The sequence below is a fragment of the Bubalus kerabau genome, chromosome 6 (assembly GCF_029407905.1).
Source record: "Bubalus kerabau isolate K-KA32 ecotype Philippines breed swamp buffalo chromosome 6, PCC_UOA_SB_1v2, whole genome shotgun sequence".
Classification (NCBI taxonomy): Eukaryota; Metazoa; Chordata; class Mammalia; order Artiodactyla; family Bovidae; genus Bubalus; species Bubalus kerabau.
This window is the reverse complement of record NC_073629.1, coordinates 74,623,103-74,640,456: the sequence shown is the minus strand read 5'-3', so window position 1 is coordinate 74,640,456 and position 17,354 is coordinate 74,623,103. Positions and strand designations below refer to the sequence as shown.

The 17,354-nt window shown below is 42.4% G+C and overlaps 1 protein-coding gene across 2 annotated transcripts in view; it reads right to left on the bottom strand.

The window, feature by feature from the left end:
- PTGER3 (prostaglandin E receptor 3) overlaps positions 1-13,774 on the bottom strand; it is a 42,820-nt gene extending 29,046 nt beyond the window's left edge. For both annotated transcript variants that reach the window (XM_055585488.1, XM_055585487.1), the window contains exon 1: positions 12,670-13,774. In XM_055585488.1, coding sequence (XP_055441463.1) covers positions 12,670-13,563 — 894 coding nt within the window. In that variant the 5' untranslated portion in view covers positions 13,564-13,774. The remainder of the gene's footprint in view (positions 1-12,669) is intronic.
- Between the last annotated feature and the right edge of the window lie 3,580 nt (positions 13,775-17,354).

Sequence of the window (17,354 nt, the reverse complement as noted above, 5' to 3'; positions counted from 1 at the left end):
TTAAACCCTTTCATGCAGACTGTAAATATAAACCTATGTACCAAAAGTACATGGAACCTGGCCAGTGAGCTGCAAGAGTATGTCCAAGGTTAGTTCCTTAGAAACAGAGCCTGAATTGGAGATTCTGACACAGGCAAGAAGTCAAAGTGAAAGATACAGAGAGTCCTGGCTTTGTCTTCCACAGGGTCACCTCCACTCTTGGCACCACCAGCAATTTATATGAACCAAGAAATTCACCTCCCCTTTCCCTTTTTCCCCCTTAAACTAGCTTGCTTTAGCTTGGTCTGGATCTTCTTCAGGGATGATGAGTCTTATAACATCCTACTATTTCACAAGCAAACTTTGCTTATTTCCCTTTCTCTCTGACTATTCCAATTCACATCTCAGAACAAAAAAATAGCTCCCATTAGATAGAACTTAATTCTAAATCTGCCCATTACTAGCTCGGAGTAGTCACTTCCACCTTAAGGAACTAGATGGAAAGTCATTTGTGGACAGATAGCCATTTCCTTACCAGAGGCTCAGAGAGGAAGATGGGACCTTACTTCCTGTCAGAGTCAGAGGACAAGGATTAGAGAAATTGCAGAAGGTCTTGTAAAGTCTATCTCCAAAACACTCTGTGTGAATATATTCACTTCTCCACTCCAGCTCCACCTCAGCTGTCATTGTTCCCCATCAGGACAGTTTCAATACCTTCTACTTGGTATCCCTACTCCCACTCTGGCCCTTCTGCAACCCAGTCTTCACACAGCTTCGAGAAGAATCTTTTAAAGACATAAATCCAATAATGTCACTCCCCTTGCTTCAAATCTTCTAGTGTTTTCTTAAAATAGTATCAAAACTCATCCGCAGGGCCTCACACAATCTGGGCCCCCACACTGTCTCTACCTCAATTCACAGACTCTTACTCTCTCCACACCCACCTCACTTCAGCCACACAGGACTTCTTTCTACCCCTTGAGCTTACCAAGTGAGGGCCTTTGCTGTTTCCTTGACCTAGAATATTCTTCCTGGAGATCATTCATACCTGGTTCTTTCCTTTCCCTCAGATATCCGCTTAAATATTACCTCTCATTTAAGAGGCACCTTTCTCTGATGTTTCCATCTACAAAAGTTTCCCAGTCTTCCTCTATCACATCACATGCTTTATTTTCTTAACAGTATTTACCACAATCTGACTTCTCATCTAATTTATTGACTTTCTCCTTCCCCTAGAATGCATGTTTGCTGAGAGCAGGAAGCTAGTCTGCTTATTTCATTGCTATATTTCCAGCACCCAGAACTGTGTCTGACACATAGTAGGTACTCAGTAAACAATCACTGAACACATGAGTAGGTAAATAAATTCTGAATGGTCCCAACTTTTTTTCCTATATTCATAATTGATAAAGAAAAATAACATTGCTTCTTTGAGTCACAACCTCAAGTTTCTCCAGGAAATCATTCAGTAAACAACATATTCCTTAAGGACAAGGACTGTGCCATTGCTCTATCAGGTTGTAGTACAGTGTCTTGCACACAACTGACAGTAAGTGTCACTTAAATGAATTAATACATCATGGCTCCTGTCCCTGACGTTGTCAAGATAATTTCACATTATTTTACTGTTTATTTACAAAGATTTAGTAGAACTCCTTGATACTTAATTGAGAAGTATAGTGTCATATAACTTTAAAAATAAAGTGACACGAAAGTGAAAGTGAAGTTGCTCAGCTGTATCTGACTCTTTGTGACCCCATGGACTGTAGCCTGCCAGGCTCCTCTGTCCATGGGGTTTTCCAGGAAAGGATACTGGAGTGGGTTAACATTTCCTTCTCCATGAAACATAAAAGATATCTCTAATTAAATTTAGTATTGTTCCACATAAACCAAGAACTAGAATTAGCAACACTTCAGTTCAACCAGTATGCGTGTGTGCACACATGCTTTGTTGCTTCAGTCGTATCTGACTCTTGGCAACCCTATAGGCTGTAGCCCGCAAGGCTTCTCTGTCCATGGGATTCTCCAGGCAAGCATACCGGAGTGGTTTGCCATGCCCTCCTCCAGGGGATCTTCCCCACCCAGGGAACGAACCTGTGTGTCCTGTAGCTCCTACATTACAGGCAGATTCTTTTACTGCTAAGCTACTGGGGAAGCCCAGTTATTAAGTGCTTATTAAGTGTGATATGGTGTTTAAGTGTTTTACATATATTATTAGTACTATGTTTGACCGTAAAAGAGAAAGGAAGAAAGAGAGGGAAGGAGGCAGGAAGGGAGAGAAAGAGAGAGAGAAAGAAACTCTAAGAAAATTCTTTGTGCCCCTTAAAAAGCAATAAATTTCCAATAAGTAAAAGTATTCAAACAAAATGGAAAATTTCACCAAGAATATTCTAGAAATAGATCAAACATTAGATGAGTTATTTTACTAAATGACCCTTTATAAATCAAGAAATTTTATAAGGTCAACCCTCTTCTTTTACAAATATGGAACAGAAGTATAGACAAGCAATACAACTTGCCCAAGATGAAATGCAAATTCTTATTTCTAATCTTCAAGGCAATCTACCAGTGCACTCCTTCCTTCTTTACTCCTCAGTCCTTACTTGACTCATAATATTTCTTGACATTCTCAAACATACTTCAACAAAAACATATTTGCTTACCAATCCTAACACACCTGGCTCAATTTTTCCCTGTGCTTCTGCACAGACTTCCACTCCCACTGTCAATTCTATGCCAAGCTTTGTCTCTCCTTTTAAAGCAACATTTAAGGAAAAAAAATTTTTTTAAATTAATGTCTCTACATCTCCATCTGATCTCAGTACTCAAGGGCTGTGATATCTTTTCTAATTCATAAGGCAGCTTGAATCTTCTTAATACACAAAGCAGATCAAATCACTCCCTCACTCAAAGCTGGTTGTTTTCCAAGACACTTAAGATAAAAATCTATAAACTCCCCAAAAAAATGACAAGGTTCTGCATGGTCTGGCCCTGCCTCCCTTCCTAGCTTTACCTTAAAGCTACTGTTCCTTTTATTCATGCTAATGTACCCCTCTGGCACTCTTTAAGTTCCTCAAATGCTTTCAGCTCTTTCCTACACTGAGTTTCACAAGTTGCTCTTTCTTCCTCAATGTACCGACTTCCAAGATTCCCCATAAATGATGTTTTCTTAGGGAGATCCTCTTTAACCACCCACACATTCACCAATGCATCACAAGAAGGTCCTCCTTGACACTTTGCCAAAGCACCTTTTTCTTGCCTTTATAACACGTCCATTGTTTTAATGTGGGCTTCCCAGTGGTAAAGAACCTGCCTGCCAATGCAGGTGACATAAGAGATACCGGTTTGATCCCTGGTTTGGGAAGATACCCTGGAGAAGGAAATGGCAACCTACTCCAGTATTCTTGCCTAGAAAATTCCATGGGCAGAAGAGTCTAGAGGACTACAGTCCACAGAGTCGCAAAGAGCTAGACATAACTGAAGTGACTTCATACACACATGCATTGTTTTCATGATGTATGTAGGGGGATGCCAGAAGCTGCCCCGCTCTTCCCTGTTCAGGTGGGCAGAGCAAGTCACATTGGAGCAGGTATTACAGAAATAAGAAACATTCACTTTGGTAAATGTTGACTGAGTTGGTTTTCATAGCAGAGAGTTGTGTGGTACAACAAAGGAAAGCCATACAACACCCCCGGTATAAATTGCTGGTTACCTGGGAAGAAGTAGACCATCATATTTATCATATTTTCTGGAGGAAAAAAAAGGCAGAGAAATCTAACCTCCTCTCCCAATATCTGAAGCCAAGAAACTTAGTAGAGAACAACTTTGGCTGCATTCAGTAGAAGGAGAAGACATGGAATGTCTTAAAAGAAAATTTACTGGAAGAGAAAGACAAACTTGTGAGAAAGTCATCTGAGTACAACCCAGAGCCTAAGGACCCCAGAAGGAGGTTCCAGGCAGTATGTGGCCAGGGGCCAGCTGCTCTCTGTGTCCTTAATTCTAGTACAGTGGTTGTGCTTCAGAAAACTGCTGCTGAGCTTCATGACTGAAGTTAGAGGGTGTGCATGAATGTGACTCCTAACAATGGCGCCCAAGCACAGACCCACTGCAGCCTGGGCAGGGACATGCTCCATGAGGGCTTCACGGGGGCAGTGGACCAGCACCGCTCTTCAGCCCAGACAAGATCAACCTGCAGCAGCTGCACCATGTGGCAGTGAAGGCACCCAGGGTGATGACCCACCAGACTGGTTACATTTGTTTACTGGATCAATGGTTTATTCTCTGTGGGTCTACCTTAGTAGATTGAAAGTTTCATGGAAGAAGCTAGCATGTGTGTTTGGCTTACACTCAGGGCTACCAAGTAGAGCACAGATGGCACCCGGCTCCACAAGGACTGTCCTTCATGTGGAACATGACATGAAGACTGCCCCTTAGAGCCAGGTAACTGCTCAATATCTTCAACCTTACCCTGTCATCACTGTATCACCAGAGAGGCAGACACGAAGCAAGCACTCAATACATGTTTACAGAATAATTATATAACAGAATGCATGATCTGTTCATTTGTATACATTTCTATGGTTCTTCTTAAGACTTTTTGGGTATTCCCCCCCCCCCCACATACCTAATATGGTATGTCTAAAAGGGATGATTTTATCTATTTTGAGCCACAGGAAGTCAGAACGGAAAAGAAGTTTAGAGTGATAAGTGTTTTTATTTTACTCACGAGGAAAGGGAAAACCAGAAAGATAGGATGACTTTTATCCTTTGGTAGAAAAGCCAAGACGAGAACCGTGGGCTCTGTGCCTTTTGCTCTCTCTAGCCCCCATCTGCTCTTCAATAGCTTTCTCTTGTTCTTATGAAACAGAGGCAGAGGTCACTTAATCACTGACTGCTGTTTGTGCCTTTGACTGCCAAGGCACTGGATTAATTAGGGAAATGCGGATATGTGTGCTCTACTTGACCCAAAGTGGTAGAACGTTATCAGGGAAATTTCGTATACCAAGACCACAATGAAAGCTCCACTTTATTGGACTGGTGAATTCTTCAAAACACACCGTATTTTTTAGAATCTCTCTTTCAGTATTTTCAACATTAACAGCATACTTCTTTTTCCAAGTGCTCATGAGTCATACCAACAGCAGCATGTTCTCAAGCATAGAAAATAACACACTGAATATTCAGAAAGAGGAACAAAAAGATCAAATCTACTTAAAGGAAATAAAGGATTAGTGAAAAGTACGTTCTTAAAATTATATTTGATTTTTATTAGATCAATAATTGCTTAAAATAGGAAACTTCCCTGGTGACCCTGTGGCTAAGACTCTGTGCTCCCTATCCAGGGGGGCCAGGTTCCATTCCTGTTCAGGGAACTAGATCCCACATGCCACAACTAAGACCTAGCACAGTCAAATATATATATATATTTTTTTTTTTTAACTAAAAAAATTGCTTAAAATAAGTATACTTCCAGCTCCAACTTGGCCTTCTGTCTTTGTATTACCAAAATTTGTAAAAATCTTGTTTGGTGTAAAATTTATCCTGTACTTATATGATATGACTCTTGAGGTTCCCTTGTGGCTCAGCTGGTAAAGAATCTGCCTGCAGTGCATGAGACCTGGGTTTGATCCCTGGGTTGAGAACATCCCCTGGAGAAGGGAAAGGCTACCCACTTACAGTATTCTGGCCTGGAGAATTCTATGGACTGTATAGTCCATGGGGTCACAAAGAGTTGGACATGACTGAGCGACTTTCACTTCACTATATGATGTGACTCTTACCTAAATTAGTACCTAATTTCTTTTCAACAGAATTAAAGTGAGAAAAATCAAGCCTCCTCTTCTATCTCTGCCACCATCTTTCATTTTTAGGTTTATAGTCCTCAAACACCTATCATAAAAATCAGCAACAGTAAAATAAAATACTGATTTTGAATAGGTGACCAGACCAGATGCTGAAATGTTCTTCTTATAAATGATGCCAAAGAGAATTCTAGGAGGGCTACTGGATGGGAAAATTACACTTTGTGTTATTTGCAGACTACAAATAATATTAATGCCTTGTCCGGACCTAGACTAACTGTGAGGCAGTTTACAACTGTGTGTTTCTCATGCTCATGTAAACTCAGTTCTGGACTGTGAGTCAGTGGTGGAGAATCTGTGCAGCCCCAACACTGTGGATCACCTGTGAAGAGATGAGGACAACCAAGGCACAGGCTCTAGCCTTAAGAGATCTGCAGAATGATTTGACTTAGGATAGCAACTAAATGCACAATTAATTCGACTCATTTACATGAGGATGGGTCTGAGCATATGGAGTCCCTGACTGGAAAGACAAGGGACATATTCTAGACAGAGTTCTTCAGAGCACGAGGTGGTGGGTACTTCTCCAAGTTCAAGGGTAGGAGAGGTGGAATCCAGCATGTTTTAGGTTTTGAGAGTTAACTGGCAGTTGTGAGGGGGAAAGCATCCCAGAGCTGAGAGAATGGTGATGGTGACGGAGGCAGGGAGCAGGGATGAATTACTATACCTTGCAAAGATTTACAAATATTTATCTTACAATATTTATTTGCCCGTTTTCTTAATTTTTTTTCTGAAAAGTTACATTCTCCACCACCTTTCCCCACCAGTTAATTTTAACTAATCAAGCTGTGAAACATCATGTCTCTCTTTTCTCCAGTTTCCTGGGAGAAAGGTCTATCTGAAGACAAGAAGTCAACACTGTCATCTATAAAACATCATAGTAGTATTCTTAATATGGAAGAAATAGTCTCAACTATTTTCACATACATTTATTTTGCTTTTTATTACAATCTTGTGAAATAAGTTAAGTTGGTGTTTTTATTCCTATTTTACAGGAAAAAAAGAAAAGTGTTCACAAAGATATCAAGCAAGCTGTTTAAGGTCACACAGAGGATTGTGTTATGTCACTGGGACAAGAACCTGTCTTCTGATTTATGTGCTCAGATATTCACTCAATAGGCTTATACCGGACATATTGTGTATGGCTGGTCATCATGATAGTTCCTAGGAAAAGAACAATTTACTGGGTAGTTACTATATCTGCCCTCAGGAGGTCAGTTAATCAGAATGTTCAGTAAAGTGTGACTCAGATCAAGACACCAGATCTGCAAGGTAAGTGCTGTGGGACCAAACAGCTGGAGCACCCAACCAAGCCTAAAGAGGCTCAAGGAAGGTTCCTCTAACAAAGTCACTGCTAACTTGGGACCTTAGCCAATCCAAGACAGTGACTGCTTGGCAGCTGTCCTGAATGGCTGAGGGGTGAGGTGTAAAGCTGGAAAATGGAGACCAAAGTGTTCCAAATAAAGGGAGTAGAGTTACTACTCCACAGTTATTTCCGTGTGTGTGTATATGTGTCCATATGTGTGCGCACATGCGTGAGTGTGCATCCTTCTCATTTAAAAAAGTCACACAGTGTCCAATTGTCATTTCTGTGTAAGAATGAATTACTATGTTTACCATTAAATGCTGATGTACACTCAGGAGACAAGATATAAGAGGAACCCCAAGAAAAATAAGGCCCCTTCTTGGGTTACCCTCATTAATCTCTGAAAATTAGAATTTTTCTAGGGAAAAGAAGGACTTAAGAGGCCATCTAATAATTCTCAAGAAGCAAGGCAGGAATTGAAATACAAACTACTTACTTACTTCTATGATAAAGAATTGAGGGAAAAGAGGGATTCAGAATATGACATGCTACAGTTGTAGATTCCAAGAGTTTCCAAGTGTGAAAGAGATGCATGTAGAACACTGCTGCTGCTGCTGCTAAGTCGCTTCAGTCGTGTCCAACTCTGTGCGACCCCATAGACGGCAGCCCACCAGGCTCCCCCATCCCTAGGATTCTCCAGGCAAGAACACTGGAGTGGGTTGCCATTTCCTTCTCCAATGCATGGAAGTGGAAATCGAAAGTGAAGCCGCTCAGTCATGTCCGACTCTCAGCGACCCCATGGACTGCAGCCTACCAGGCTCCTCTGTCCATGGTATTTTCCAAGCAAGAGTACTGGAGTGGGGTGCCATTGCCACACTGGTGGACTATAAAAGTGCTACCCGTATGTGAGGAGTTTGAAGGAGAACTTCTCTCCCTGCTTTCTAGCTCTGCAAGGCAAGGACTGAAAATTGAACATGACACCCAGTACCTCTCACTACCACCTCTCAGCTCCCCTAGACAAATCATCGATCATCCTCTGTTACAAATGCCTGTAGTGCATATTCCTGAGTGTAATTCCCAGAAAAATGATCCTATGGAAACTTTCATAATTGAGTTACTGACCTTTACAGATTTTTCAAAGGAGAAAGTCCAATGAGTCACACGTATGCTACAACTCTAGACCATCTGAATGTCTTCAAATAAGATAGCTTAAGAATTTGTTTAATTCTTGGCTCTCTTTAATAAACTCAAGATACAAAAACCTACATTTTAAGCCCTGATTTATCTCATTAATCTTCAAGTTATATTTGCTTCTGGATATATCACTTAGATAATCTGCTATCTCCTTACATATAGGGTCCAAAAGCCCAAGTCACTCAGAAGCCCCCACTCTTTAGTTTAGTTCAGTCACTCAGTTGTGTCTGATTCTTAGTGACCCCATGGACTGCAGCATACCAGGCTTCCCTGTCCTTCACCAACTCCTGGAGCTAGCTCAAACTCATGTCCATCGAGTCGGTGATGCCACCCATCTCATCCTCTGTCATCCCCTTCTCTTCCTGCCTTCAATCTTTCCCAGCATCAGGGTCTTTTCCAATGAGTCAGTTCTCATCAGGTGGCCAAAGTACTGGAGTTTCAGCTTCAGCCTCAGTCCTTCTAATGAATATTCAGGACTGATTTCCTTTAGGATTGACTTGTTGGATCTTCTTGCACTCCAAGGGACTCTCAAGAGTCTTCTCCAACACCACAGTTCAAAAGCATCAATTCTTTTGCACTGCCCCCTTTCTTTATAGTCCAACTCTCACATCCATACATGACTACTGGAAACCCCATTCTTACAAAAGTACAATTGACCAAGAAGTCTCCTCAAATTTTTCATTCTGTGTCTTTAAACCATGATTCTCCCAAATAAGAGAAACTGAGCATAACACATGGAAAAAGACCTTAGATATCTATTAGCTCTACTTTTGCATTTTAAAAGGATATATAATTTCCCCAGTACTATGATTAGCACTAGAATTGCTGGCTTTTAGCTAAGTCAAACAAACAAATCAATACAACAGAAAAAAGATTAAAAATAAACTCAGAGTCAAATATCTTGAATTAGAAATCTGGTTCTAATATTCTTAACAATATTCTAATATTGTTATTTTTATAACACTATAAAACACCATTACTTCTGCAAAATAACCTATTGCATCTATTTTTCACATGTAGTGCATTTAAGGCAAATTTTCTATGTCAAAAAATGTCAGTGATTCCTTAAACTTAAAAAACACTACATCTATGTTGCAAAAATACCTCCTTGAGTTAAAGCATCTCTGCCCACATCTGTGGCTATTGAGCAGGGAATTTGCTGGTTCAAGATTAAAGGCAAAGTGCCTAAGGCTGCTTTTATACAGTTCCCAAGTTGTGGATGAGAAACTCTGTTCCTCATTATCTCTTTTCACAGTGCAGATAGCTTTTCGTCTACTATTTTTAAGATGGCTACAGTATTAGTTCCTTACAGTATTAGTATTGTAGCTGTTGTACCTGTTTGAGGAGTGCCAGGTGTACAAAAGTACAAACTGTCGTCATGGCTTCCTCTGAACAACAGCCTCAGGTTATTCCTGCTTCTGGAAACTTGGCTATTATGTCAAGTTGGTGATGTTAGTTCATAAAAAATCTAATGATAATAAGTCAAACAGATTGCATTGCTGAGCCAATTGACTGATTTCAACAGAATTTGATGCTTTATATTGACTAAGAAGCATAGGTCATCTATCAATGGTAACATCACTTCCCACTGTATTCTCAATTAATTTCAGATTTTCTATTGTATAGCTTCTGGAGGAAAAAGTTTAAAAGCTTTAGTTTGCACCATAGATAAACCTCTATTTAAACCAGATAAACCGAGCAACAGCTCCTATTTACACAGCAGGAATTTGCAGCAGTTGGGATGTTTTCTTATTATGGTATCTATTCTCTGCTAAGTTTTTCAGCAGTGACAACTGAACATTATTATCATCACGTTAGTCCTCCAAGATAAGATACACTCAGAGTCCTTTTAAGTAAGAATTTTGAATAATTAGATTAGTACCTTTTGCCCATTTTTTTATAAAGCTAACAGAGAATCTATATTTTATAATTAGGAAAAACATATTAAAAAAAAAAACCCTCTCACTTCAGCATTAATACACTAAAACTTCAGTTCACTAAATTCTAGTGTTTTCATTCTTATAATTCCCTAAACTATTAAGGGAGCAGTTTTGCCATTTTTTTTCCTTTAAAATAATTCCAACTTTGAATTGTAGATCTTTCTGAAGATATTTGGAGATTTAACTTCAGTGGTACACAAAACAGAAGACAGAATAATTCCTTTAGTTCAAAAAATATCTATTTTGAAAACCACGAATTTCTTCTTTGATCACATGTTGAATTTGTTTAATGTTTTTATGAGAACTGACCCAATAAACTTTGATAAAATGCTGCAAACCAATGAAGTTTATATGCAAATATTAATTGAAATTAAGATGAATTCCAAATACAGGGTTTCTTAAGAATGAGTTTGGTGATCCCAGGTTTCAGTTTTCAGAACTGATCTAAAGTCTTCATAAGGCCACTGTGCCCATCATATTAGAAGCACAGTTTTGAAATAAAAAACACACTGCTTATTTTCTCTTCTACTTAAAAAGAAAGCAACAACTATAAGTCTGGTTAACTGTATGAGTAAGCATTTTATTCATATGATTTACCTTTTTCCTTGGATATATAGAGCACACATATAAAGAGTGTGATAGAACTCAAATATGTGGGACCCAAATGACTGTTGTGAAAAATTCAAATACTCTGTTTGCCTTTAAAGCTACATTAACTATCAATTATAGTAAAGTGCTTATTATTTAGAATTCTTTTTTTCTTCTATTTGGCTACCTACACACAGTAGAAGTAAATATGTCTAAAATTGGTGCTGGCCTTGATAAACCACGGTGATGACATCAGCCTGACTTCTAGCTTCTGGAATGCAGAACCGAAACCTTACAGAGATTTGTGGGCTATGAGGTCCCAACATAACTCTCCTTGTCACCATCTATGATCCATTCCAAGCCAAGACTCCTGCTCTAAATATACTTACTACACAATTAAACAAGAGTATTCTGGAATATCGGTGTTGTCAAATGCAGTAGTGGTGGGGGTGGGGTGGGGTGAGAGGAGAAAAGGAACTACGGTTCTGTTAAAAAGTACAAGGATTTTAAAATTGTACATGGTGTACAACAATGTTAATGTAAACTAATAGGAATTTTCATGTGTATTCTATTACAATTAAAAAAAGAAAAGCTCCGGACTTCCATGGTCCTGCCATGAAGATTCCAATGCAGGAGACACCGGTTGGATCCCTAGTGGGGGAACTAGGATTCCGCAAGCTGCAAGATACAGATAAAAACTAAAACAAGAAGAAAAAAAAAAAAAAAAACCCTATACGTGGGTGGTTTCTGAAAACTGTGCCATAGATTCAAGGAGTTTTTCACAACTGTCTAATAAATTTCTAGGTCTGATATGTCATCTGTTGTAACCTTGTCACAATGACCAGATCGCTCTTGCAGGAATATTTACTGAGCCAGGTTGCTGGGGGCCTAAAAAAGCAACCATTCATCAGGAATTAGTAAATAGCACTTACACCAAATGTCGAGCTAAAAGGACCGCGGAAGAAAACCTGGAAAGTAAGATGTAAGAACGGGTGTTAGACAAGGAGCATGTGGAAACGTCACTTGCTCCCTGGCTGTGGGCCCCATGAGGAGCTGGTAAGTGCAGAAACCTCTACTTCCTATCCCAGGAAGGGCCTTGCCATCAGCCCCGTGCAGTGATCACAAGGACAAGCAAAAGCTGGTACGAGGGAGTTAGTAGGCCTCGGGGCCCACGGGATGACCGTGGGTTCTAGCACTTACTAGAGGGCGCAGCGCAATTTCAAAGGACGGAGGCTGGCGGAGGGCGAGACGCCCCTTCACTCTCCTGCCTCGCTTCTGCTTGCTAGCAAAGCGAGCGGCGGCTGCTGCGGGAGGACGCGCACTAGCTCAGAGGTTGTGCCTGTCTGCGGGGTAGCGGGCCGCCGGTAAAGTACTTCTGCAGAGTGAAAATCGATTCAACTTGCGAGAGGTATTTGAAATAAGGAGAAAACCCAGAGTACCGGGCTAGAGTTGTCATCGCCATTCTATTCTGCTCCTAGTACTCCCGGGAGAAACCAGTTTCTGCACCAGCAGTGAACACCTGGCTATCCTCTTACTCTCTCAGGTTAGAATGTGAGCACCCCTGAGGTCTCCAGGCGTGCACAGCCAGAGCCTAATGCGATGCCTTGCACTTGGAAGGTGCTCAGCAAGTAAATGAGGAGCTACGCTCTGAAGCCGAGACCAAGACAGCGCAGGTAGAGCCCTCTCCAAAGTTCTCTGCTTGTAGACACGCCCCTGCAGGTGCTGTCACTTCCCAAAGTCTTCACTGCCCGCCGGCGCGCACGCGCCCACCCCGAACTCCCCAAGCCCTGGAACTACCTACCAGCAACGGCGACCAGCAGACCGAGAGCACGCACATGATCCCCATGAGCTGGATGGCCGTCTCTGTAGTGATTCGGCCCCACTGGGCGCTGGACTGCGACGCCGTGGCCTTGGCCCTGCAGCGGGACACCAGGGCCTTAATGGTGGCCAAATTGCAGGCGAAGGTGACCACCAGCGCCGAGAGCCCCAGTATGGCAAAGGCAGAAGCGAAGAAAACGTTGCCCCAGTTTTGCCGGGAGTTAGTCCCGTTGCCCCCAGGCCCGGTGCTAATGAAGCACCAAGTCCCGGGCCACTGGATAGTATACTGACCTACGCCCAGCACCGGCAACAGGGCGAAGGCGAGCACGGCCAGCCATACGCCTAGCAGCACGGCGCGGGTGACGCTGGTCTTCATGTGGCTTGAGTACCAGTGCGGCGCCCGGGTGGCCAGAGCCCGCTCGACGGCCATGGCGCTGGCAATGAAGAGCGAGGAGAGCCCAAAGACGGTCATGGTCAGGCCGAAGAAGGTGCACAACCTCCCCGACGGGTCGAGCTGCTCCCAGCGCTGGTGGGACAGGTAGAGGACGATGACCACCGGGCTGGTGAGCAGCTGCCCGACCATGTCGGTGAGCGCCAGCCAGCCGATGCACAGCAGGAACGACTTCTTGCGCTTGCCCTCCCGGCGCCTGTAGCTCTTCGACACGAGCGTTATGGCCAGCGCGTTGCCCACGAACCCGGTGATCATCATGGTCATCGAAAAGGCTACGGACACCGAGCCGCAGTCCTCGCTGGGTTCCGGGGGCAGCGTGAGGTTGTTTGGCGCCTCAACGGCGCGCTCGGCCGCCCAGATGCCCTGGTCGGAGTGGTTGAAGCGCGTACAGAAAGGAGCGCTCGCGTGGTCTCGGGTCGCCTTCATATTGCCTTGGAGGTGAGGAAGGGACGGCACCTTGAGAACAGCGACGAGAGCCGGCAGACTCGGCGCGGGAGGCGGCGGCTGTCGGTGGCGACCGGGGCTGGGGCTGGGGTCGCAGCTAGGCTGCCCTCCATGATGCGGGGCGCAGCCGCCGCCTCACTTCGCCACTAAGGCGGCGGCGCCCGGGCTCCCAGGCCAAGCAGGCAGCCGTGCCGTCGGCTCCCAGGCGTCCGGAGGTGCCCGGCGCCGGCTATAAGCCCGAGGGGGGCGGGGCGCCCGTGGGCGTGGGCCAAAGTGCAGTGGGAGGAGGATGCAGAGGCAGCCGAGAGCCTCCCTCCCTCCCTCTCTCTCTCTCTCTCCCTCTCTGTCTCTCGCTGCGGCTTGATCACTGCTTTGGCTGCCTGGGCTCCGAACATCCTTCCGCCACCGGAGGACTCCTCTAGAAATGGCCCAGCTCCTGCCGGGACCGGCCGCCCAGCTAGGCTGCCCCGCGCGGCCCCGCGCCTCTTCAGGTTCTCTGCCAGAGGCGAGTTCGTGGAGAGGCTGGGGCTAAAAGGTCTCCCTTGGCTACCCCACCTCAGGCAAGTTGCCAAGGTGTTTGCCTTCCTCCTCCATCCACAGAGGCTCACTCAAGGACCGGATCTTCCTCCCGACGCTCTTTTGTAAACCTGGCAAGTGTTATCTTACCTACCTGACCCTGAGCAATCTAGGCAAACCACACTCCTGATAACGTAGATAAGCGTGAACATTTTTCCCTTTCTGCTTTGGGACTCTCGCATGATCTTAAGCAGGCCAGGTTGCTCTGTCCCCAGGGGCGCACTGAAACTGAAAAACCAATAGTGCCGTAAGATTTAAGGGAATAGGTACAGGAAGACAAAATCAGACTGTCAGATTCAAAAATAAAGAAATCCCAACTACCAACCCCTTCCATCACCCGCCTAAATTCTTCTCCTTCCTTAACATTAAATATACATATGTATATTCATTAAAAATATTTTAAAACGTTAGCTAGGGCAAAAGGGGCTAGAGGCAGGTGGCTGGCACTCACTATTTCACTGTTTCAGCACATCTGAAATATTGAAATCAAAGGCTGCTAGCCTATTTGAGTGAGGGGAGGTGGGGCAGAGAAACAAGACAAACTCTTATAAGCCATCTTTCTCCACCCTGGACCATTCTTATGCAATTAGGACTAGAAACTGCATTTAGATGTTATGAAGGTCTTCCCATTTAGTGAAAATGAGCATAATCGCCTAGTAACATCTTTTACTAAGCCAATATTTTATGTTTCACAACCATTTCCCCATTTTTTCCCAGACATCCTCCAAGTATTGTTATTACTCCCCCTTTAAGGTGAGGTAACTAAGGCTCCCGAAGTTAAAGGATGTGCCCAAGTCTTTCAGCAATTCTCCAGTCTCCAACTTCTTATCTGAAACACAGTCTTCTTTACATAGACACCATAACCACTCTAAACAGGTGATAAGACCAGCAGTTCTCAAATCTAGGGACAGTCTAGTTTTTCTGCCTTTTCATCTTGTCGGGGAAATGGAAAGATTTAAAAAATTATTTTCGAACTTCATTTTTCCTCATATTTAAGAAATTAGACCTAATCATTCAACTCAGTCGTTTCCCGTGTCCGACTCTGTGCGACCCTATGGGCTGTAACCTGTGAGGCTCCTCTGTCCATGGGATTCTCCAGGCACGAATACTGCAGCGGGTTGCCATGCCCTCCTCCAGGGGAGCTTCCTGTTCCAGGGATGGACCCCGCCGCATCTCCTACGTTTTCTGTATTACAGGCGGATTCTTACCCGCTGAGCCAGTTGGGAAGCCCATTTACTCAGCCCTATGAAGACCATTACTCAGACTTTCAGAGCAAGACTGGGTCAGTTCAGTTGTTTGTCTTTTCCAGCTTAGTTGATCTCCTTATTGAATGTAAAATAGTGGTAGGATATGAGAATGGAGTATATTCCCTTGCATTCTTTCTATGCTGTTGTTTTGACTCTGTATGAGAGTCTGAAAAAAAAATCATTATAGGGCTATATAGTTTTTAAAGGAGAAAAAGCAAAAAGGAAATGTAAGCTCTATTTTCACAACATGCATTAATCACATCACTAATTTCATTTTGTGTTTTAGTTTTTTTCTTTTACTTTTTTGAAATTTATTTGTAATGCCATGTGTCTAATGAGAACAATGAAGAAGAAATAGAGAAGTGGTTCATTTTTTAAATCTTCCCCCAAGCTTTTATTAGTTTTAATTAGTCTCAAACTCATATTTGTGAAAATGTTTTTCTAAAGTGTCATTTTAAAAGTAAAATAATATTTGATGGTATTCTGATACAAGTTTTATCCAAAGCATTGGATTGAAAGTACATATCAAAATTTAATGTTATAGCAATAAAACTCTAGTGTAACTGTATATTTTAAAATTTAAGACCTTTTCATGATTTATACATCAAAAAAACCCAAAGCCAATATACAGTGACATCAAAAATTATTGTTTTATTTATGAATGTTTGACCTCTTTGAAACTTTTGTTACCCTCACTGCAGTACACGTTAGACTACATAAGAGTTAAAAGTATAAGGGCATATAGTATCAAACAGTTAATGTTACCCTCTTTTAACTCACCTCCACCAATGCCTTAAATGTACTACATTTCAGAATTTTTGTATAACACTTTCCTCCTTTCTGTGTATTTATTGCTTCATCTTATCCTAAGTTGTTTGTTTTGTAGTTATTCACCTTGAAAACAAGTAATTTGGAGGATCTGAGGTGTCACTATAGAATGCTGGCACAGAATGTCTCCGGATCCACGCTTCTTGGTGTCAGAACAGAAATATTCTGAATTGTGTTGGTCTGAAACATCACCGCCCTCTAGTGACCCAAAGGTTAATAACATGCTATATAATTTCTGAACAATACATGCTTTGCTTAAGGACCTCTGATACTTTTCATAGGGGCCTAACATAACTATTGTCATTCTGTCTTTCTTTGAATGTCTGTTTAACCAATATTCCAGTGAGGATTAAAGTTATAGAGTAAGGTAACTGAAAGACCATATATTCAAAAACTTTTAAAAAGATATTAAAGCATGTATTCACCCATTATGTATTTTTAACTGATATTATACCTAGAAGTGATTTTAGTTCATAAATTTAAATCCCCTATTGTATCTTACATCTTAAAATTCCTGACATATGTCAGTACTTAGCAAGTGCTGATGAATTTATTGTATATACTTCTACTGAACTTCTATCAGGAAATCTTAAAATAGACATAAATTAAAAAAAATTAAATCAGTCCTGAATAGTCACTGGAAGGACTGGTGCTGAAGCTGAAGCTCCAATACTTTGTCCATCTGATTCGAAGAACTGACTCATTGGAAAAGACCCTGATGCTGGGAAAGATTGAAGGCAGGAGGAGAAGGGGACAACAGAGGATGAGATGGTTGGATGGTGTCACCAACTCAATGGGCATGAGTTTGAGCAAACTCTGGGAGTTGGTGATGGACAAGGAAGCCTGGTGTGCTGCAGTCCACGGGATAGCAAAGAGTCAGACATGACTAACTGAACTGGAAAAATTAATAGTTTCACACAATCAAGCCCTTGATTACCTGAAAATATCTGCAGTTCTTACTCTATAGAGCCAACTACTAACTTCAGAATGTTTTCAAGTCATTTATTCAATAAGTATTGAGACTTGTCTACCAGTCTAGTAATTAAGACTCCTTGCTTCCAATGCAGGGGATGCAGGTTCAATTTTTGGTGGGGGAACTAAGATCCCACATGCTGCATGGTG